Raw genomic sequence first — 19,208 nt, 5'->3', positions numbered from 1 at the left:
AAATGGGAAGCTAAATTTGAGGAAATTACATACAATACAGCACCGAAAGATAAAAGACAGAGAATTTAAAATCATGGAGAATATGATGGAAAATCTACAACTAAGGGGAATTTAAGAATGAAATAACAAGCCTGGCATGGCAGCTCACTCCTATAATCCCAGCACTCTGGGGGGCCCAGGCGAGCAGATTTTCTGAGGTTAGGAGTTCCAGACCAGCCTGGCCAACATGGCAAAACCCTGTCTCTACCAAAAATGCAAAAATTAGCCAGGTGTGGTGGCGGATGCCTGTAATCCCAGCTGCTCAGGAGGCTGAGGCAGAAGAATTGCTTGAACCCAGGAAGCGGAGGTCATGGCACTCCAGCTTGGGCAACAGAGTGAGAGTCCATCTCAAAAAAAAAAAAAAAAAAAAAAGAAAGAACAGTATAGAAAATATTTAAAAGATAATAGCCGAAATGTGGCTAGAATTGATGAAATATATTAATTCTCAGATTTAGTAACCATAAGAAGTCTTAATATGTATAAATAAAAAGATACTAACACCCAGAAACATCACAGTGAAACTAAAATAGTCCTCCTTTATCTGCAAGGGATATGCTCCAAGACCCCAGTGGATGCCTAAAACCATGAATAGTACCCAACCCTATATATGTTTTTTTAAATACATATATATCTATGATAATGTTTAATTTATAAATTAGGCACAGTAAAAGATTAACAACAATAACTAATAATCAAATAGAACAAATATGATCATATGACAGCATCACTACTCTTGCACTTTGGAGCTATTATAAAGTAAAATAAGGGTTATATGAACACAAGCACTGTGATACTGTATGTTCTCTCTGATAACGGAGATGGCTACTAAGTGACTAATGGGCAGGAGATAATGTATACACAGTGGATATGCTGGCCAAAGGGATGATTCATTTCCCGGGCAAGACAGAGTAAAATGGCACAGGATTTTATCACACTACTCAGAAAGGCACACAATCTAAAACTCATGAATTTTTCTGGAATTTTTCATTTAATATTTTCTTTCTTTTATTTTAGGTTCAGGGGTACATGTGTAGGTTTGTTATATAGGTAAACTTGTGTCATGGGGGTTTGTTGTGCAGATTTTTTCATCACCCAGGTACTAAGCCTAGTATAAAATAGTTATTTTTTCTGAACCCTCAAGTAGGCCCCAGTGTCTGTTGTCCCCTCTTTGTGTCCATGAGTTCTCACCATTTAGCTTCCACTTATAAGTGTGAGCATGCAGTATTTGGTTTTCTGTTACTGCATTAGTTTGGTAAGGATAATAGCCTCCAGCTCCATCCATGTTCCCGCAAAAGACATGATCTCATTCTTTTTTATGGCTGCACAGTATTCCATGGCAAATATGTACATTTTCTTTATACAATCTGGCATTTATGGGCATTTAAGTTGATTCCATATCTTTGCTATTGTGACTAGTGCTGCAATGAATATTCATGTGCATGTGTCTTTATGGCAGAATGATTTATAGTCCTTTGGGTATATACCCTGTAATGGGATTGATGGGTTGAATGGTAGTTCTATTTTTAGCTCTTTGAGGAATTGCCACACTGCTTTCCACAGTGGTTGAACTAATTTACACTCCCACCAAGATTGTATAAGTATTCCCTTTTGTCTGGAACCTCGACAGTATCTGTTATTTTTTGACTTTTTAATAACAGTCATTCTGACTGGTGTGAGATAGTATCTCATTGTGGTTTTGATTTGCATATCTCTATTATCAGTGATGTTGAGCTTTTTTTCATATGCTCGTTGGCTCCAAGTATGTCTTCCTTTGAAGGGTGTCTGTTTTTATCCTTTGCCCACTTTTTAATGGAGTTGTTTTCTTATAAATTTGTCTAAATTCCTTATAGATGCTAGATATTAGACCTTTGTCACATGCATAGTTTGCAAATATTTTATCCTATTCTATAGGCTGTTTCCTCTGTTGATAGTTTCTTTTGCTGTGCATAAGCTCTTAAGTTTAATTAAATCCTATTTGTTAATTTTTGCTTTTGTTGCAATTGCCTTTGGCATCTTTCATTATGAAATCTTTGCTTGTTCCTACGTCCAGAATGGTATTTCCTAGCTTATCTTCCATGGTTTTTATAGTTTTAGGTTTTATGTTTAAATCTTTAATCCATCTTGAGTTGATTTTTGTATATGATGTAAGAAAGGGGTCCAATTTCAACCTTCTGCATATGGCTAGCCAGCTATCCAAGCACAATTCATTGACTAGGGAGTCCTTTATCCATTGTTTGTTTTTTATCAGCTTTGTTGAAGATCAGATGGTTTTAGGTGTGCAGCCTTATTTCTGGGCTCTGTATTCTGTTCCATTGGTCTATGTGTCTGTTTTTGTACCATGCTGTTTGGATTACTGTAGTCCTGTAGTACAGTTTGAAGTTGGATAATGTGATGCCTCCAGCTTTGTTATTTTTGCTTAGGATTGCTTTGGCTATTTGGGGTCCTTTTTGGTTCCACATGAATTTTTTTTCCTTTATTATTGTTATACTTTAAGTTTTAGGGTACATGTGCACAGTGTGCAGGTTTGTTACATATGTATCCATGTGCCATGTTGGTGTGCTGCACCCATTAGCTCATCATTTAGCATTAGGTATATCTCCCAATGCTATCCCTCCCCCCTCCCCCCACCCCACAACAGTCCCCAGAGTGTGATGTTCCCCTTCCTGTGTCCATGTGTTCTCATTGTTCAATTCCCACCTATGAGTGAGAACATGCGGTGTTTGGGTTTTTGTCCTTGTAATAGTTTACTGAGAATGACGATTTCCGGTTTCATCCATGTCCCTACAAAGGACATGGACTCATCATTTTTTATGGCTGCATAGTATTCCATGGTGTATATGTGCCACATTTTCTTTTTAAAATAGTTTTTTTTCTAGTTCTGTGAAGAACATCTTCAGCAGTTTGATAGAAATAGCATTGAATCTGTAAATTGCTTTGGGTAGTATGGCCATTTTAATGATACTGATTCTTTCTATCCATGAGCATGGAATGTTTTTCCATTTGTTTGTGTCTTCTCTGATTACTTTTAGCAGTGTTTTGTAGTTCTCATTGTAGAGATCTTTCACCTCCCTGGTAAGCTGTATTCTAGATATTTTAGTCTTTTGTGTCAATCATGAATGAGATTGCATTCCTAATTTGGCTCTCAGCTTGGCTGTTTTTGGTGTATTGCAGTGCTAATGATTTTATACATTGATTTCATATCCTGCAACTTTGCTGAAGTTATTTATCAGCTGAAGGAGATTTGGGGCTGAGATTATGGGGTTTTCTAGAGATAGAATAATGTTTCTGCAAAGAGGGATGGTTTGACTTCCTCTCTTCCTATTTGGATGCCTCATCTACAAAGGGAACCCCATCAGGCTAACAGTGGACCTCTCAGCACAAACCCTACAAGACAGTAGAGATCAGGAGCCTGTATTCAACATTCTTAAAGAAAAAAATCTTCAAACAAGAATTTCCTACCCAGCCAAACTAAACTTCCTAAGCAAAGGAAAAATAAGATCCTTTTCAGATAAGCAAATGCTGAGGGAGTTCATTACCACCAGACCCACCTTACAAGAGATCTTGAATGGAGCACTAAATATGGAAAGGAAAGACTGTCACCAGCATATACAAAAACACACTTAAGTACACAGATCAGTGACACTATAAAGCAACCCCACAAACAAGTCAGCATAATAAACAGTTAACAACACAATGACAGGATCAAATCCACACATATCAATAATAACCTTGGCCTGGCACGGTGGCTCATGCCTGTAATCCCAGCACTTTGGGAAGCCGAGGCAGGTGGATCATGAGGTCAGGAGTTTGAGACCAGCCTGGCCAACATGGTAAAACCCCGTCTCTACTAAAAATACAAAAAATTAGCCAGGCGTGGTGGTGTGCTCCTGTAATCCCAGCTGCTCAGGAGGCTGAGGCAGGAGAATCATTTGAACCTGGGAGGTGGAGGTTGCAGTGAGCTGAGATTGTGCCACTGCACTCTAGCCTGGGCAGTGGAGTGAGACTCTGTCTCAAAATAATAATAAAATAATAATAATAATAATAACCTTCAATGTAAATGGACTAAATGCCCTATTTAAAAGGCACAGAGTGACAAGCTAGATTAAAAACCAAGACCCAATGGTATGCTGTCTTCAAGAAACCTATCTCGCATGGAATGACACCCATAGACTCAAAATAAAGTAATGGAGGAAAATCTACCATGCAAATGGAAATTAGAAAAATGCAGGGGCTGTTACCCTAATTTTAGACAAAACAGACTTTAAGGCAACAAAGATCAAAAAAGACAAAGAAGGGCATTACATAATGGTAAAGGGTTCAATTCAACAAGAAGAACTAACTATCCTAAATATATATGTACCCAACACGGGAGCACCTAGATTCATAAAGCAAGTTCTTAGAGACCACATTTAATATTTTCAAACCATAGTTGACCACAAGTCACTGAAACCTTGGATAACTGAAACCATGGAAAGTGAAATGGTGGATAAAAGGTAACTACTGTACAGAACACCAAAGAAAAAGAGACAATCTGAAAAGAAAGAAAAGACAGGTACTTATAGAAGAATGACAATTAGATTGATAGCAGTTGTCTCAAAAGCAACAATTAGGCTCAGGTATTATTCAAATTGAGACAAAACAGATACATTTTCAGAGAAACAAAGACCACTAAATGAAAAAAGATGACTACTCACAGACCTTTAATGAAAAGGACACAAAATCACAGCTAGATAGGAGTAAGTTCTAGTGTTCTATAACACTGCAGGATGACTATAGTTAACAGCAATATATTATATAGTTTCACATAGCTAGAAGGAAGACATTGAATGTTCCCTACATGAAGAAATAATGTTTCAGATGATAAATATGCTAATTACCCTGATCTGATCATTATACATTATATATATTGAAAGATCACTATGTATTCCATAACTATGTACAATTATTAGTCAATTTAAAAATACAATTTTTAAAAAGCGGCTAGAGCAAAGCTGAATCCAGAAAGATGGAGTTGGATGCAAGAAGGAGCAGTGAGCAAAGAAATGGAAATTGATAAGCATGTAGATGAGTGTAGAGAAGCACTGGTACCTAAAACATTACAATCGCAATAATAATGATAATGACTAATTTCAGGGATGGTAGTATTAGGTCAATAATATAATAAAATATAAGATGAGAAAGGATAATTAAAGTATTCTGAAGTTCCTGCATTATTTGGAGGAAGGTAGAGATATTTAACTTTAGACTTGTTAAATCAAATGTAATTATTAAAATTTAAGATTTTTAAAAGGTATGAAACCAGTAAGAGAATTGTATTTAGGAATATAGCAATTTTGACTGCATTTAACAGAAAAGAGCACTTACAGTGTCAATAAATGGAAATTTTGGTTGTTTTGCTTTTTGTTTTTGAGACAGAGTCTCGCTCTGTTGCCCAGGCTGGAGTGCAATGGCGCAATCTTGGCTCACTGCAACCTCTGTCTCCCAGGTTCAAGTGATTCTGCTGCCTCAGCCTCCTGAGTAGCTGGGATTACAGGTGCATGCCACCATGCCTGGCTAATTTTTTGTATTTTTAGTAGAAACGGGGTTTCTACTAAACCTGACCTCATGATCTGCTTGCCTTGGCCTCCCAAAGTGCTGGGATTACAGGCATGAGCCACTGTACCTCAGGTAATCCTAAATCCAGAATAAACAGCCTTATGTTAGCATGTTGGCTCCCAGTGCTCTTAAGGACCCAGGCTCTTTTTTTCTCTTTATGTTCAATCATATGTAGTGCCTGTTCTCATGTTCACCACTTCACAATCTCAAGATGGATACTCATTCTAGCCCACTGGAGGGCTCCAGGCAGAAAGAGAAGTAAAGCAAAGAGCAAAAAGCACATGCCAGCTGACTTGACCCCCTTATTAAGGGCTTTCTAGAAGCCTATTCAGCAAACTTTTGTACACTTTTTATTGGCCAAACTATCTTCTTAGGGTACCAAAGTTGTTAGGGATGCTTGGAAATATGATATTTTACATAGGCCTATTGCCATACCAAACGAAAAATTTTAAGTTTCTGTTAGTGAGAAAGAGAGGGAGACTGCATATCAGATAAGCAACCAGAAATGCCTGCCACCAAAAAATAGAACATAAAATTTTTAAATTAGTAGAAGGAACAAAGGGTATAAAGAAAACTGAATTATCTGTTCAGTTATCAATGAATTATCAATTCAATTAATTGAGAAAAGGAAGAATGAGAAAAAGCATGGTAAATAAAAGGATGAAATAATATGTGAGAAAAAGTCAAAATATATTTCTTTTAAAAACTTTATTTTCAATTTATAAACAGTAAAATCTACTCTTGGTGTACAGTTATATGAGTTTTGATAAAGGCATACAGTTATGTAATCACACCACAACTAAGAAACAAAACAGATACATCACTCCCCAAAATTTCCTCATGCTATATCTTTGTAGTCAATTCTTTTCCCCATCCCCATTCCCTAGCAACCAATGATGTTCTCCAGACCTATAGTTTTGCCATTTTTAGAAGGTCTATGAATGTAATTTTATAATTTGTATGTACCCCTTGGAGGCTGGCTTATTTCTCTTAGCACAATGCATTTTAAATTCTTCCTTGTTGTGCCTATCGATACTCCATTCCTTTTTTATTGCTGAGTAATATTTCACTGTAAGATGTTCCACAATTTGTTTATTCATTCACCAGTTGAAGAATGTTTGTTTCCAGACATTTGAGATTATAAATAAAGCTGCTATACAGATTCATATAGAGGTTTTGTAAACATAAGTTTTCATGTCTCTTGGGTAAATACATAGGAGTGAGATTGGTGAGTCATGTGGCAAGTATATATTTAACTTTATAAGAAACTCCCAAACTGTTTCCCAAAGTGGTTGTACCATTTTGCATTCTCACCAACAATGTATGCAAGATTCACTGTCTTCATACCTTCACCAGCACGTGGCATTAACAGGTTTGTTGTTGCTATTCCAATAGGTACATAGTGGTATCTCATTGTGGTTTTAGTATGTATTTTTCTAATGACTTAGGATGTTGAGCGTCTTTCCAAGTGCTTTTATTCCATCCATATATCTTCCTTGGTGTCTCAAATCTGTTCAAATCTTTTCTCTTCTAAATCTATTTTTAATTACAATAAATACTAATGGACTAGTTTTTTAAAAGAAGGAGAAATTATCAACCTGTATAAAATTTAAAAAAAAAAATCCAACTGTATACTGTTAAAAAGATACCAAAATGTTGAAAACGAAAGGATGGAAAAATTGTAGCAGGCAAATACCAAAATAAAGCTGATGTAACTATAGTCAATTTTACAGATAAAATTGATTTAAGGCAAAAAGCATTATTTGAGATAAAAGGTAACTAAATAATAAGAAAAAAATTAACTGGGAAAAATAGCAATACTTGTAGACAATAACAACCTCTATTTGTATAAAGTAAAAACTGACATAATTGCAAGGAGAAATTGATAAATCCACAGTGATAGTGGAAACTTGTTAAATTGAACTGAAAAATAATATTGGGAAAAACATAGAAGATTGAACTTCATAATAAAACAATCTACTGAACAAATTTAGACCCCTATGCTCAATAATTAGAGAACATACATTTTTATAGCACAACATTTAAAAAAAATCATGTACAAGCCTACAAAGCAAATCTTCACAAATCAAAGAATTGATCTATCAAACACATTCTCTGACCACAGTGTGATAAGAGAAATAATAATAAAACACCATATTTGGAAAATTCAAAACAATTTGTAAATAATTAATGGGTCAAAAAGTATAAGAAAATCTAGAACTGGATAGTGATGAGTACACTAAAAACCGAAACATGTGGCATACCACTAAAAAGAAAATTTAAAACCTGAAATGCACACAGAAAACAAAAAAAGCTAAAAATGAATCAAATATTAATTCAAGATGTTAGAAAGAACAGAATAAAACCAAAATAAAATGTTCTCTGAAAAAAGAAATAAAACAGTACAACAGGCATGATTAAGAAAAAAAGAGAGAAGTCACAAGTAACAATCTTTGCAGGGAAAATGGGCAAATCTACAGAAACAGTTGAGATTAAGTCAGATATGGGACTAGAATCCAGATTCCGACATTTATTATCCCTTTTTTTTTTTTTTTTTTTTTTACAGCCCAGAGGTCCTTTATTTATTATTATTTTTTTAACACCTATTATGCCATGAATTCATAGGGAATAGGTTCCAGCAGCTCAGGCTCCTTCCCATTGGTTCTCACAAAGTGTGCTTCTCTGGGTGGAGCAGGCTGGCGCTTTAGTTGAACCCAGGTACCTTTCTCTTTGGCTTCTTCCTTTTTCTGATGATTTTCCTTCACGCGTTTCAGGAAGCTATCTCGGCTCTTAGAGTGCTTAATGTGCTCAATACGCACATTAATTCTCTTGGCAAGAATCTTGCCCTTAACTTGTTTGTTTACAACAATGCCAACAGCATGCTGGGTAACATTGTAGACTCTTCCAGTTTTGCCATGGTAACACTTGTGGGGCATTCCTTTTTGAACAGTACCCATTCCCTTGATGTCTACAATATCACCTTTCTTATAGATTCGCATCTACGTGGCCAAAGGAACAACTCCATGTTTTCTAAAAGGCCTAGAGAACATATATCGAGTACCTCTCCTCTTTCCCTTTGTGTTTGTCATTTTGGTGAATTACTGGAAGATGGCGGTTCCGGCCGAAAGGCGACATTTATTATCCTTGTTTGTGACCTCTAAGCTTCAGTTTGCTCATATGCAATATGGAAATGATACTTACTCTGATATTTACACTGAGAATGCCTAGTCACAATGGTCACTCAGCAAATACTAATTCCTTTCCTCTCCCTTCAATTCTTTTTAGTTAATAGTTCTATAGAATGTAGAGGGCAAAACAAATAAAATATGAGATTTTGTGAATTATTAATCATCTATATCAGCAGCCATATTCTCTATCAACATGCATAAGCAAGAATTGATCGTACTTTGTTTTAAATGTGTTCTTACCTGCCAAAATATTTTCTTGAGTGCATAAAATTCTACATCCAAAGCAACCATAAATATAATTAAAGGTGAAAAGTAAGAATAAAGTGAAAAACTTGATGTTCTTAGAAGAGGGTAGACAATTTGGTGCACCTAAAGTAACAAAGGCAAACAAGAAATTAGTTTGCTACCATTTCCAAGTATTAGAAATTAGGTTGATGCTATGTCAATCAATATAAATTTTAGAATCTTTCAGTTTACAGCTAATGAGAGAGTATCTACAAGGGCAGTCCTAAGGGTCCTGTGGTAGATTTCTTGATCTAGCCATCCAGATAGGTTACCTATATAGACCTCTATTCACCAGAGAATTTAGTGGTTTTGGGCTACACAAACACTGCTTGTGGTGTGCAATCAGTATTTTCAAAAGTGGTATCCCTAATATTGGTGATATCAGAAAATATTTTTGGTGATTCACAGGTAAGTATTTTTTAATTTGACTGTTAGATGTTTATCTCAATTTGCTTTAGATGAGGGAAAGAATCTTAAACAGGTACTTGTTTCACAAACATTGGCTTAGGATTTTTAAATCTTTAAGTGAGTCAGTAGAGAAAAATAATTCATAGCAAATAGTAGATTGTATACATAAGACATAAATCATGAAGGTTGTACACAGATTAATGGAAAATACAACAATAATGATTGAAGTGCTATAAATATTCCCTCCTAAAAAGTTTATTTTCTCCCAATCAATAGTTTAACTTTCATTACTTCACCTCCCTATACCTCAGTTTGCTCATCTGTAAAATGGAAATAGAGTATCTGCTTTCAATGGGTTGCTGTGAGAGTGAATAAATTAACTCAAGGGTTAATAAGCTAATAAATTAATAAATACAAAGCACTTAAAAGAGAGCCTGGCACTTAGTAAACACTCTGAAGATGTCAGCTAGTAGTGGTGGTGGTATTTCAGAAGATTAGGAAGAAGCGTTTACAATCCTAGATGAGTACAAGCACTATCTCCATTTTTAAAAAATAAAGGAATGAGTGGAGGCAAATTATTATTGATTACACTGCTATGCAGTTGAAATCAGAAGTTAATACTAGATTAATAAATGAATGAATGTTTTCTTGTATCTACGGTATATATTACATGAAGCTATGAAGCATGTTTTACATTGAATCTGGCAGTGACCATGCCTCATGATGAACATAACTGCTGCCTTTTATAAGCAGGTCTTTTATAAGCAGGCCCTTTTTTTTTGTTTTTTGAGACAGAGTCTTGCTCTGTCACCCAGGCTGGAGTGCAGTGGCGAGATCTCAGCTCACTGCAAGCTCCGCCTCCCGGGTTCACGCCATTCTCCTGCCTCAGCCTATAAGCAGGCCTTTTATAAGGCAACAGCAGGGAAGAAGTCATATGTGCAGGGGAAGGAAGCCAGAGCAAGGCTCCAGAAGCAGATGATGAGCCCAAGAACGCAAACACATTTTCCTTGCTTTTTTTTTTTTTTGAGACGGAGTCTTGCTCTGTCGCCCAGGCCGGAGTGCAATGGTGCGATCTTGGCTCACTGCAAGCTCCGTCTCCTGGGTTCACGCCATTCTCCTGCCTCAGCCTCCCGAGTAGCTGGGACTACAGGCGCCCACCACCACACCTGGCTAATTTTTTGTATTTTTTAGTAGAGACAGGGTTTCACTGTGTTAGCCAGGATAGTCTTTCCTTGCTTTCTTTCCTTGTTTTTTCCTTGTTTTTTTTTTTTTCTTTTTCTTTTTGACAGTCTTGCTCTGATGCCCAGGCTGGAGTGTAGTGGTGTGATGTCAGCTCACTGCAACCTGCGTCTCCTCCGTTCAAGAGATTCTCATGCCTCAGCCTCCTAAGTCACTAGGATTACAGGCATGGGCCACCCCTCCTAGCTAATTTTTGTATTTTTAGTAGAGATGGGATTTTGCCATGTTGGCCAGGCTGGTCTCAAACTCCTGGCCTCAAGTGATCCACCCACCTCAGCCTCCCAAAGTGCTGGGATAACAAGCGTCAGCTACCGCACCTGGCCACATTTTCCTCTTATTACTGCTTTTTTGAAGTTTCCCTAATTGATGTGTCCTTTACTGTGTGGTTTTTATTTTCCAAATTTTTTAATACCAGATATAATTTTTTGAGTAGCTGTTCCCATAAGAAAAAACATTCCATGCATTTAGGGATGAGATGGGAGTGGACTTTATTTTTGGCATTTTTTCCTTTAATTTATTCTCTAATTTATTGTACATACAGTACCTCAACAGAACTGTAGGCCATCTGTCCTATCACAAATCCTGATAGAGAAAGAATCGTCAAAACAATGACTTCAGAATTCTTTAAACACATCTTCAAAAGCCCTAAATGTGAAAAACAGAATAGTTGTATGAGTACTCGAAGTACAGTTTCTACCAAATGTGTATCACTTTTGCACCATCCCAAAGTAAGTCAAGCCACATCGTTAAATATTAATTGAATACAGAAGGTCTCGACTTACTTTGGGATGGTGCAAAAGTGATACACATTTGGTAGAAACTGTACTTTGAGTACTCATATAACTATTCTGTTTTTCACGTTTAGTACAATATTTACAAAATTACATGAGATAGTCAACACTTTATTATAAAATAGACTTTGTGTTAGATGATTTTCCCTGACTGTAGGTGAATGTAAGTGTTATGAAAGCTTTTAAGGTAGGCTAGGCTCAGTTATGATGTTCAGTAGGTTAATTGTATTAAATGCATTTCAACTTACAATATTTTTAACTTATGATGGGTTTATTAGGACACAACCTGATAATCAAGGAGCATCTGTACTTCTTACAGGTAAGACCAGATAAAGATATGTTTTTTACACTCTTTCTGCAATGCTCTTTACTACTGGAGCATTTGTCTCTATAAAGGATATAGAGCTAGTCCATGGTCATCAGCACCTTGTGATATCAAAAGGGACCAAGGTTATTAGTGAGTATATTAAAGATTCCCAAAGAAAGCAATTTCACTCCTTGATACAATGGGTTAAATTGAAGGAGTTTATACATATTTGTTTCTGTATAGTATTCCTAGTTCCAGAAAGGATTTTAAAGCAGCTATTTTTCCTTTTTCCTAATCCCTAGTGTTGAATTGTGGACTAAAGCATCTGTGTGTTGTATATGTTACTTGATCTGTATGAATATCATTCTCTATACCTGTTGAATTCTTAATCACTGTTTAAGAGGTCCTTATTTGTGAAGCCTTTCCTAATTTTCTTCTTGGGGTTGGGATGGGTTATTTATCTTCCCTGAAGAGAGATCACACCAAAAGCCATAATAAAATGGACAAAATGAATGACATCAGTTATGTAAATCATGAATTGTATGCCTGGGCTCTATTTGTGTGTTTGCTCCCATTGTCCTCCCCTCATCTCAGATATTTTGGTCAGGTTAGGTCTGGCCAGGCAGGCAGTATACAGCTCTTCCTCCTCCTTGTGAGCAGAGAATCTTGACCACACCTTTATAGTTATACTCAACACATTGCATAGTAATTATGTGTTTGCCAATCTCTCCCATGAGAGGGCTTCTTGAAGTTAAGTTATTCTTCTTACATGTCTACCACACTACCATGCTCAGCAAATGTTACTGAACACAGGAATACAGAATAGACACTACTTATAATTAAATGAAGTGAGATTGACTCATGTCTTATCGTTTCAATGGGCCCTTTCTTTTGATGTTATGTAGTTGTGATGGCTTTCTGCATTGACAAAAGGTTCACAGGGCAGAGGAAAGATGAGTTTCAAAAACGACCACTTACCTCCCAAAACAACAATGAAACATACAAGCGCTGTGAAATGTTTCTCTTCAACAAGGTAGTCAGCTGGCTGCCCGCAGAGTAAATCAGGTCTGTTACTTTCATTTTGTGCCCAGAAGTAAGAACTCATTTTTGCTGCTGCTTTTCCCCAGACCTAACTTGATGGAGTGGTTTGGTTATTATTGACACTTTCACTTCTGCGCGCTAACCTGTATAGCATGCAAAAAGAACATGAGACCTACCAAGACCCAATTCATCCATACCCTTTCTACCTAAGATTGTGCCACACTCAGATCTGAATATGTCTCTTCTTGTCACAGGGCACACATTAATACCTCTTGTCCTACCTCTTGCTACAAGATCATTTTATAGGAACACTAACAGCAGTGTTAGTGTTTACTCCCTGTACTGTTACATGTATATGGGAGAGGGGGTGCATTGATAGGTGCACTTACCATTGTAATGATATAGTAATGTGCTTGCTTTCCCCATTGGACAGTGAGTTTCTCAAAGGCCAGGGCCCGAACTTTCCTTAAGGCTGTGCACATAGTATGTGGCACGAGATAGGCTGTCCAAAAATATTTGATGGGCTGAACTATTTGAGGGGGAAGGAGCAAGGATAAATGTTATGCTCCCCCTTCTCTGTGGGTATAAATCATTCTGGAATTCCATTTTACCACTCCAGCCCTAATATATCTTTTTCTTCTCTCAGTACCCTTCAAATAAAAGATGGCAAATGGGAAACAAAGTCAAAGTTGAGTCACACCAGTTAAGGTTGGGAGTGAGGATAAGGGTGAATAACCTAAAAATAAAGGAAAAGACCAAGGTTGAGGTTTGATCATACGATGCCTTTGAGTGAATTAGAAAAAGGCCCCCTTCCTCAGAGCAATGAAGCCTGTCAACAAGGCACATGGCTTGGCATGTGACTACCAGGCTGGATTTCAGCCCCAGTATCCTACCTCAGCTGGTGCTCTGTGTAGGATGTAACCTGTGCAAATCTATGCAGTGGTCCTGAGAAAGATTTGTTCTGTTTTATTTTTCCTTGCAGCTAGCCTTAATCTAAAAATCCTAGAGGTTCCTCAAGTATCTCCAATAATATTTAAGGCTTATCTTTGGTCCTTTGTTTTGCAGGTCTACAGGTCACAATGATTCTGGTGTGAAGCAGAGGATGGGCCAGAAAGAGATTCAAAATGCTACATCTTCAAATCACTTCACCTGTCCATCCAGTAGCCCTTCAGGTCCTTGGCATCTTCAACTCCTGCTATCCTCATGTATAATGACCCTCAAATTAAGTTCTACAAATTACCCAGATCAGTGATATGTTCCTTAAAGATTAAGCTGCTTTAAAGTTGAAATTGAGATGAAGGCTCTCAAAATCCCAAAAAACAATGCACAGTTATGCGTCTGTTTGCCAGGGACAGTACTACCAACTGATATCACACCAAAATCCATTTCCATGCCTACTTCTCATTGGTTTCTTGCCAGCCTGCTTTCGTTCTGATTGGCTGCCTACATTATCCCCACCCCCAATCCAGAAGAAGCCAAGTGATCTAGTTCTGGGGAAGCTTTCATTTTTTAACACTCAAGTTATGTAGGTACCCACAACTGTTTTAACTGATTTTTTTTTTTTTTTTTTTTTTTTTTTCTGACATTGTAGAATGAATTCATGAGTTTTACAAGTATAATCAAAGACAACCAACAATTTTTTTACTTTTCCCTTCAAAAGCTAAGGGTAGTGTAGCTCCCCTGTAGTCTAAGTTAGAGAAGAATACTAACAGCCTGTTTTTCCTTCTGTGCTCAGCAAGCTTTATCTGTACTTGCTAGTTTCACATTCCTTGAGGCTCAGGGAGTTCCTGTTTCACCTTACAAGGTTAATACAGAAACATGGTTTCCCAGGGATGTGGAACATGTAGTATAGATAAATGTAAAAGGCTGATCAACTGCCTTTGTTCTTGCTTCTGTTTGGGCCCTGGCCTTTGAGAAACTCACTGTCCAATGGGGAAAGCAAGCACATTACTATATCATTACAATGGTAAGTGCACCCATCAACGCACCCCCTCTCCCACATACATGTAACAGTACAGGGAGTAAACACTAACACTGCTGTTAGTGTTCCTATAAAAGCGTCTGCATGACACTTCCTGCATCGTGTAGCTCCTGGCCACTGACTGCTTAAAAGGTGGCTGCTTTCTTTATCCAGGGCTCAGACTTTCCTGGACGCTAGTCCTACTGAGCCAGGTGATCATCTTTTAATAAAGACCTTTCCTGAACTCACTCTGTTCGGTCTCTCCCATCTTTGATTGTCCTGCCACATTTCTAGGGGCCTGTCCAGGATTGGAGATGGTAGGTTTCTGTCTCCTTTGCCTGTGGGCTAGGGCCCCAGGACGCAGGAGATGTGGGACCCTTGGCACCACTGGGTAAGAGTTAGCCCAGAAGAACAACGACTCTCCAGTGCCTGACAGTGCAAATGGAACTGACTCAGGAGTTGCAGGACAGTCACAGGAGCAGCGCAAAGGTAGACTACTGAACCGAGGTAAGGCTGGGCCCTAGGAAAGCGCATCCCATAAGGATGGAAGGAGAGGTTGATCACCTCCCAGGGAATGACCACTTATCCAACCCAGAGCAGCTGGGGGGTGGCAGGAGTGGCTTGCCAATTTGGATGAACCTCATGTCCCCACTAACACGAACTGGAAAAAGGGAGAAAATGGGCTGATAGAGCGGCAAGTGCAGCAAGGTAGGGCTTGCTGGCAGGGTGACAAGAGTGGCTTGCCACCCCAACTGGGAGTGTGTGGGTGTGTGTGCACCTACCTGGGACACAAGAGAGGCTCCTTTCATCTGATGAGGAGTCCTAGGTTAGGAGTGGTGTGTGAATGTGGGAGCCTAAGTAGGCTCACCCGGGGCACAAGAGAGGCTTGTTTCATCCAATGAGGAGTCCTGGGGCAGGGGAGGTGTGTGAAAGTGTGTAAAAGATATGGTCTCAGTGAGAGGTGAAGCCACCTGGACTTCCTGGGTTGAGTAGGGACTTGGAGAACTTTTCTGTCTAGCTAAACGTTTGTAAACACACCAATCAGCACTCTGTAAAAACGTACCAATCAGCACTCTGTGTCTAGCTAAAGGTTTGTAAACACACCAATCAGCACTCTGTAAAAACAGACCAATGAGCACTCTGTAAAATGGACCAATCAGTGCTCTGTAAAATGGACCAATCAGCAGGACGTGGGCAGGGCCAAATAAGAGAATCAAAGCTGGCCTAGCAGCAGCAACCCGCTTGGGTCCCCTTCCATGCTGTGGAAGCTTTGTTCTTTCGCTGCTCTCTCTTTTGGGTCCACACTACCTTTATGAGCTGTAACACTCACTGCGAAGGTCTGCGGTTTCACTCCTGAAGTCAGCGAGACCACGAACCCACTGGGAGAAACAAACAACTCCAGACGTGCCAACTTTAAGAGCTGTAACACTGCGAAGGTCTGCGGCTTCACTCCTGAAGTCAAGTGAGACCACGAACCCACTGGAAGGAAGAAACTCTGGACACATCTGAACATCTGAAGGAACAAACTCTGGACACACCATCTTTAAGAACTGTAGCACTCACTGCGAGGGTCCACGGCTTCATTCTTGAAGTCAGCGAGACCAAGAACCCACCAGAAGGAACCAATTCCAGATACATCGGGAGAGGTCAACGCGAGGAGTGATGCGGGGAAGTGCAGATCTCTTAGCGCAGACTGTGTCCTCCGAGGTGAGTGTGGGACTAGCCAGACATAGGTCACTGAGTAAGGCCAACAGGATTAGCTTCATAGCTTCACAGCAGTAGTTGGCTGTTACCTGGCTAAGCAGTGTCTGAACCTCCGGTAATAGGACCCAGTCTGGTGAATCCGAGAGTAAAAGTGTGCTGTGAGGGAGGAAATGGGAGGAAGAGCGTCAAAGCCAACTCCATTAGAATATATGTTGAAGAACTTTAAGAGAGGCTTTGATGGTGATTATGGAATGAAGTTAACACTGCAGAGGCTAAGAACCCTTTGTGAAATTGGCCCTCCTTTAATGTAAGGTGGCTGGCCAAGGGAACCATAGATAGGGAAATAATTGGCCGAGTGTTTTGGGTGGTCACTGGAGTCGGACAACAGCCTGGGCACCCTGATCAGCTCCCATACTTAGACTCCTGGCTGAGTGTGATTCAGGCCTGTCCAAAATGGCTACAGTCCTGCTTTGAAGATTATTGTAAGACTATAGTGGCTTGTACAAAACAAGGAACCATAGAAAAGACCCAAATCAGGCCCAAGGGCCACTGAACTTGCTGAGATACTGAGAGGCTCTAATACAAGGAATAAAGGCTGGATGGAAAAAGGCAATAAACACTGGAAAGGTTTCAGAGGTTCATCAGAAACCAGATGAAAGTCCCAGCAAGCTCCATGAGAGGCTTTATGAGGCTTACTGGCTCTCCACACCTTTTGACCCAGAGGTGGCAGGGAATCAATACATGGTTAATGCAGCATTCATGAGTCAGGCACAAAATGACCTTAAGCAAAAGTTGCAGAAGCTGGAGGGGTTTGAAGGTACGAACATTTCCCAGCTTATCCAGGTAGCAACCAAAGTGTTTGTAAATCAAGATGAGGCAGCAAAGCGGGAGGCCAAGTGTAGAGCAAAGGAAAAGGCAGGGTTCTTGGCCACAGCCCTGGTTGAAAGAGAGACTGGATTTGCAAAAGGACATGGACATGGTCATGGATGCAGTCGCAGTAGAGGACAAGCTAGGCCAGGTCAGGAGACCAGGATAGGTCAGGAAGATCAGCCTAGACTAGAGAGATCAATGTGCGAGATACAAGCAAATAGAGCATTGGAAAGATGAATGTCCAGAGAAAGAAAAGGACAAGGGTAACAACCAGGGGCAGAATGACTGGACAGGGCCTCCTTCCGCCGCTAGGCAAGGCGTAGTAGGATCCGATATGGATCTAACTGGGCTGGCAGGAGCCAATGACTACCTTGAAGACTGAGACAGACCAGGCTCCGTCTCATTAGGCCCCAAGGAGCCTATTGTCTCAATGGTAGTAGGGGGCTGAAAAACAGACTTCATGGTAGACACAGGTGCTGAACACGCGGTTGTGACTCAAACAATTGGGCCATTATCAAAAGACTATGCTAGTATTATTGGGGCCACAGGTATCACAGAAAAGACACCAAGGTCCAACACAAGTTTTTATACTTACCAAACTGTCCAGTGCCACTATTGGGAAAAGACTTATTATAAAAGCTGCAGGTTCAGATCTCCTTTGCACCAAGTGGAGATATGACTTTAAGCCTAAGGCAAAGAAAGACTGTGGTATTAACACTCACAGTTCTGAAAACAGAGGAATGGAGACTTTATGAAAGTAGTTGCCAGGAGTATGGAAAAAGACATAGTGTGACTGAAGGAGAAAAACTATTCACAGACTTACTTGTTAAGTTACCAGGAGTCTGGGCAGAAGACAATCCCCCAGGGCTGACAGTGAATCAAGCACCTGTCATAGTAGAGCTACTATAAGGAACCTACCCAGTGTGGATCTGCCAATATCCCATTCCCATGGAGGCCAATTGAGGAAGTGAAAAACACTTAAAAAGGCTCCTTGAGTTTAGAATAATAGAAAGATGTGTTTCCTTATGGAATACTCCCCTATTGCCAGTGTTAAAACCTTCTGGTGACTACCGGCCTGTACAAGACTTAAGGGCAGTCAACAAGGTGGCAGCTACACTGCATGCTATTATGCCTAACCCATACACTATGCTTGGACAAATACTTGCTAGTGCTGCTTGGTTCACATGCTTAGACATAAAAGATGCATTCTTCTGCATTCGATTGGCCCCTGTAAGCTGAGATATTTTTGCTTTGAGTGGGGCCCATCTCAGTATACCTGAACTAGACTTCCCCAAGGATTTAAAAACTCCCCAACTATCTTTGAAGAAGCACTAGCCTCAGACGTAAAGGCTTTCACGCCACCTAAGACCAATGTGTCTTACTGCAATACATAGATGATTTGTTGCTAGCCACACCCACCAGAAAGGAATGTATCCAAAGAACAGAGAGTCTCCTTCAAGTGCTGTGGAAAGCTGGCTATAAAGTATCTAAGGAAAAGGCACAGATCTGTGGCCAAGGAGTCCAGTATCTTGGCTTTTACATCTCCCAAGGGCGGTGTGAGCTTGGGCAGGAGCGAAAAGAGACTGTCTGTAGCATTCCTCAGCCAGACACAAGGCGGCCAGTGCAGGAATTCCTAGGGGCAGCTGGTTTCTGCCACATATGGATCCCCAACTTCTCGCTCCCAGCAAAACCTTTATATGAGGTGATGAAAGTGGGGGGAAAGGAGCCCCTCCTTTGAAAAAAGAAACAGGATATGGCTTTCAAGAAAATCCAGAAAGCCT

At 39.5% G+C, this 19,208-nt stretch overlaps 1 protein-coding gene and 1 pseudogene across 2 annotated transcripts in view; both read right to left on the bottom strand.

Moving 5' to 3' along the window:
* Nucleotides 1–12,957, bottom strand: part of SLC9C2 (solute carrier family 9 member C2 (putative)) — a 99,661-nt gene extending 86,704 nt beyond the window's left edge. The window contains exons 1-3 of the mRNA XM_003258894.4: nt 12,831–12,957; nt 11,299–11,399; nt 9,063–9,191 (exon numbers count right to left, since the gene is read on the bottom strand). Coding sequence (XP_003258942.4) covers nt 9,063–9,191; nt 11,299–11,399; nt 12,831–12,957 — 357 coding nt within the window. The remainder of the gene's footprint in view (nt 1–9,062; nt 9,192–11,298; nt 11,400–12,830) is intronic.
* Nucleotides 8,241–8,726, bottom strand: LOC100600338 (annotated as a pseudogene). The gene has a single exon (XR_121235.3). The product of XR_121235.3 is annotated as a 60S ribosomal protein L21 pseudogene (transcript).
* Nucleotides 12,958–19,208: the final 6,251 nt, after the last annotated feature.

This window comes from Nomascus leucogenys, chromosome 12, assembly GCF_006542625.1.
Source record: "Nomascus leucogenys isolate Asia chromosome 12, Asia_NLE_v1, whole genome shotgun sequence".
NCBI classification, from domain to species: Eukaryota; Metazoa; Chordata; class Mammalia; order Primates; family Hylobatidae; genus Nomascus; species Nomascus leucogenys.
This window is presented reverse-complemented; position numbering and strand designations above follow the sequence as displayed.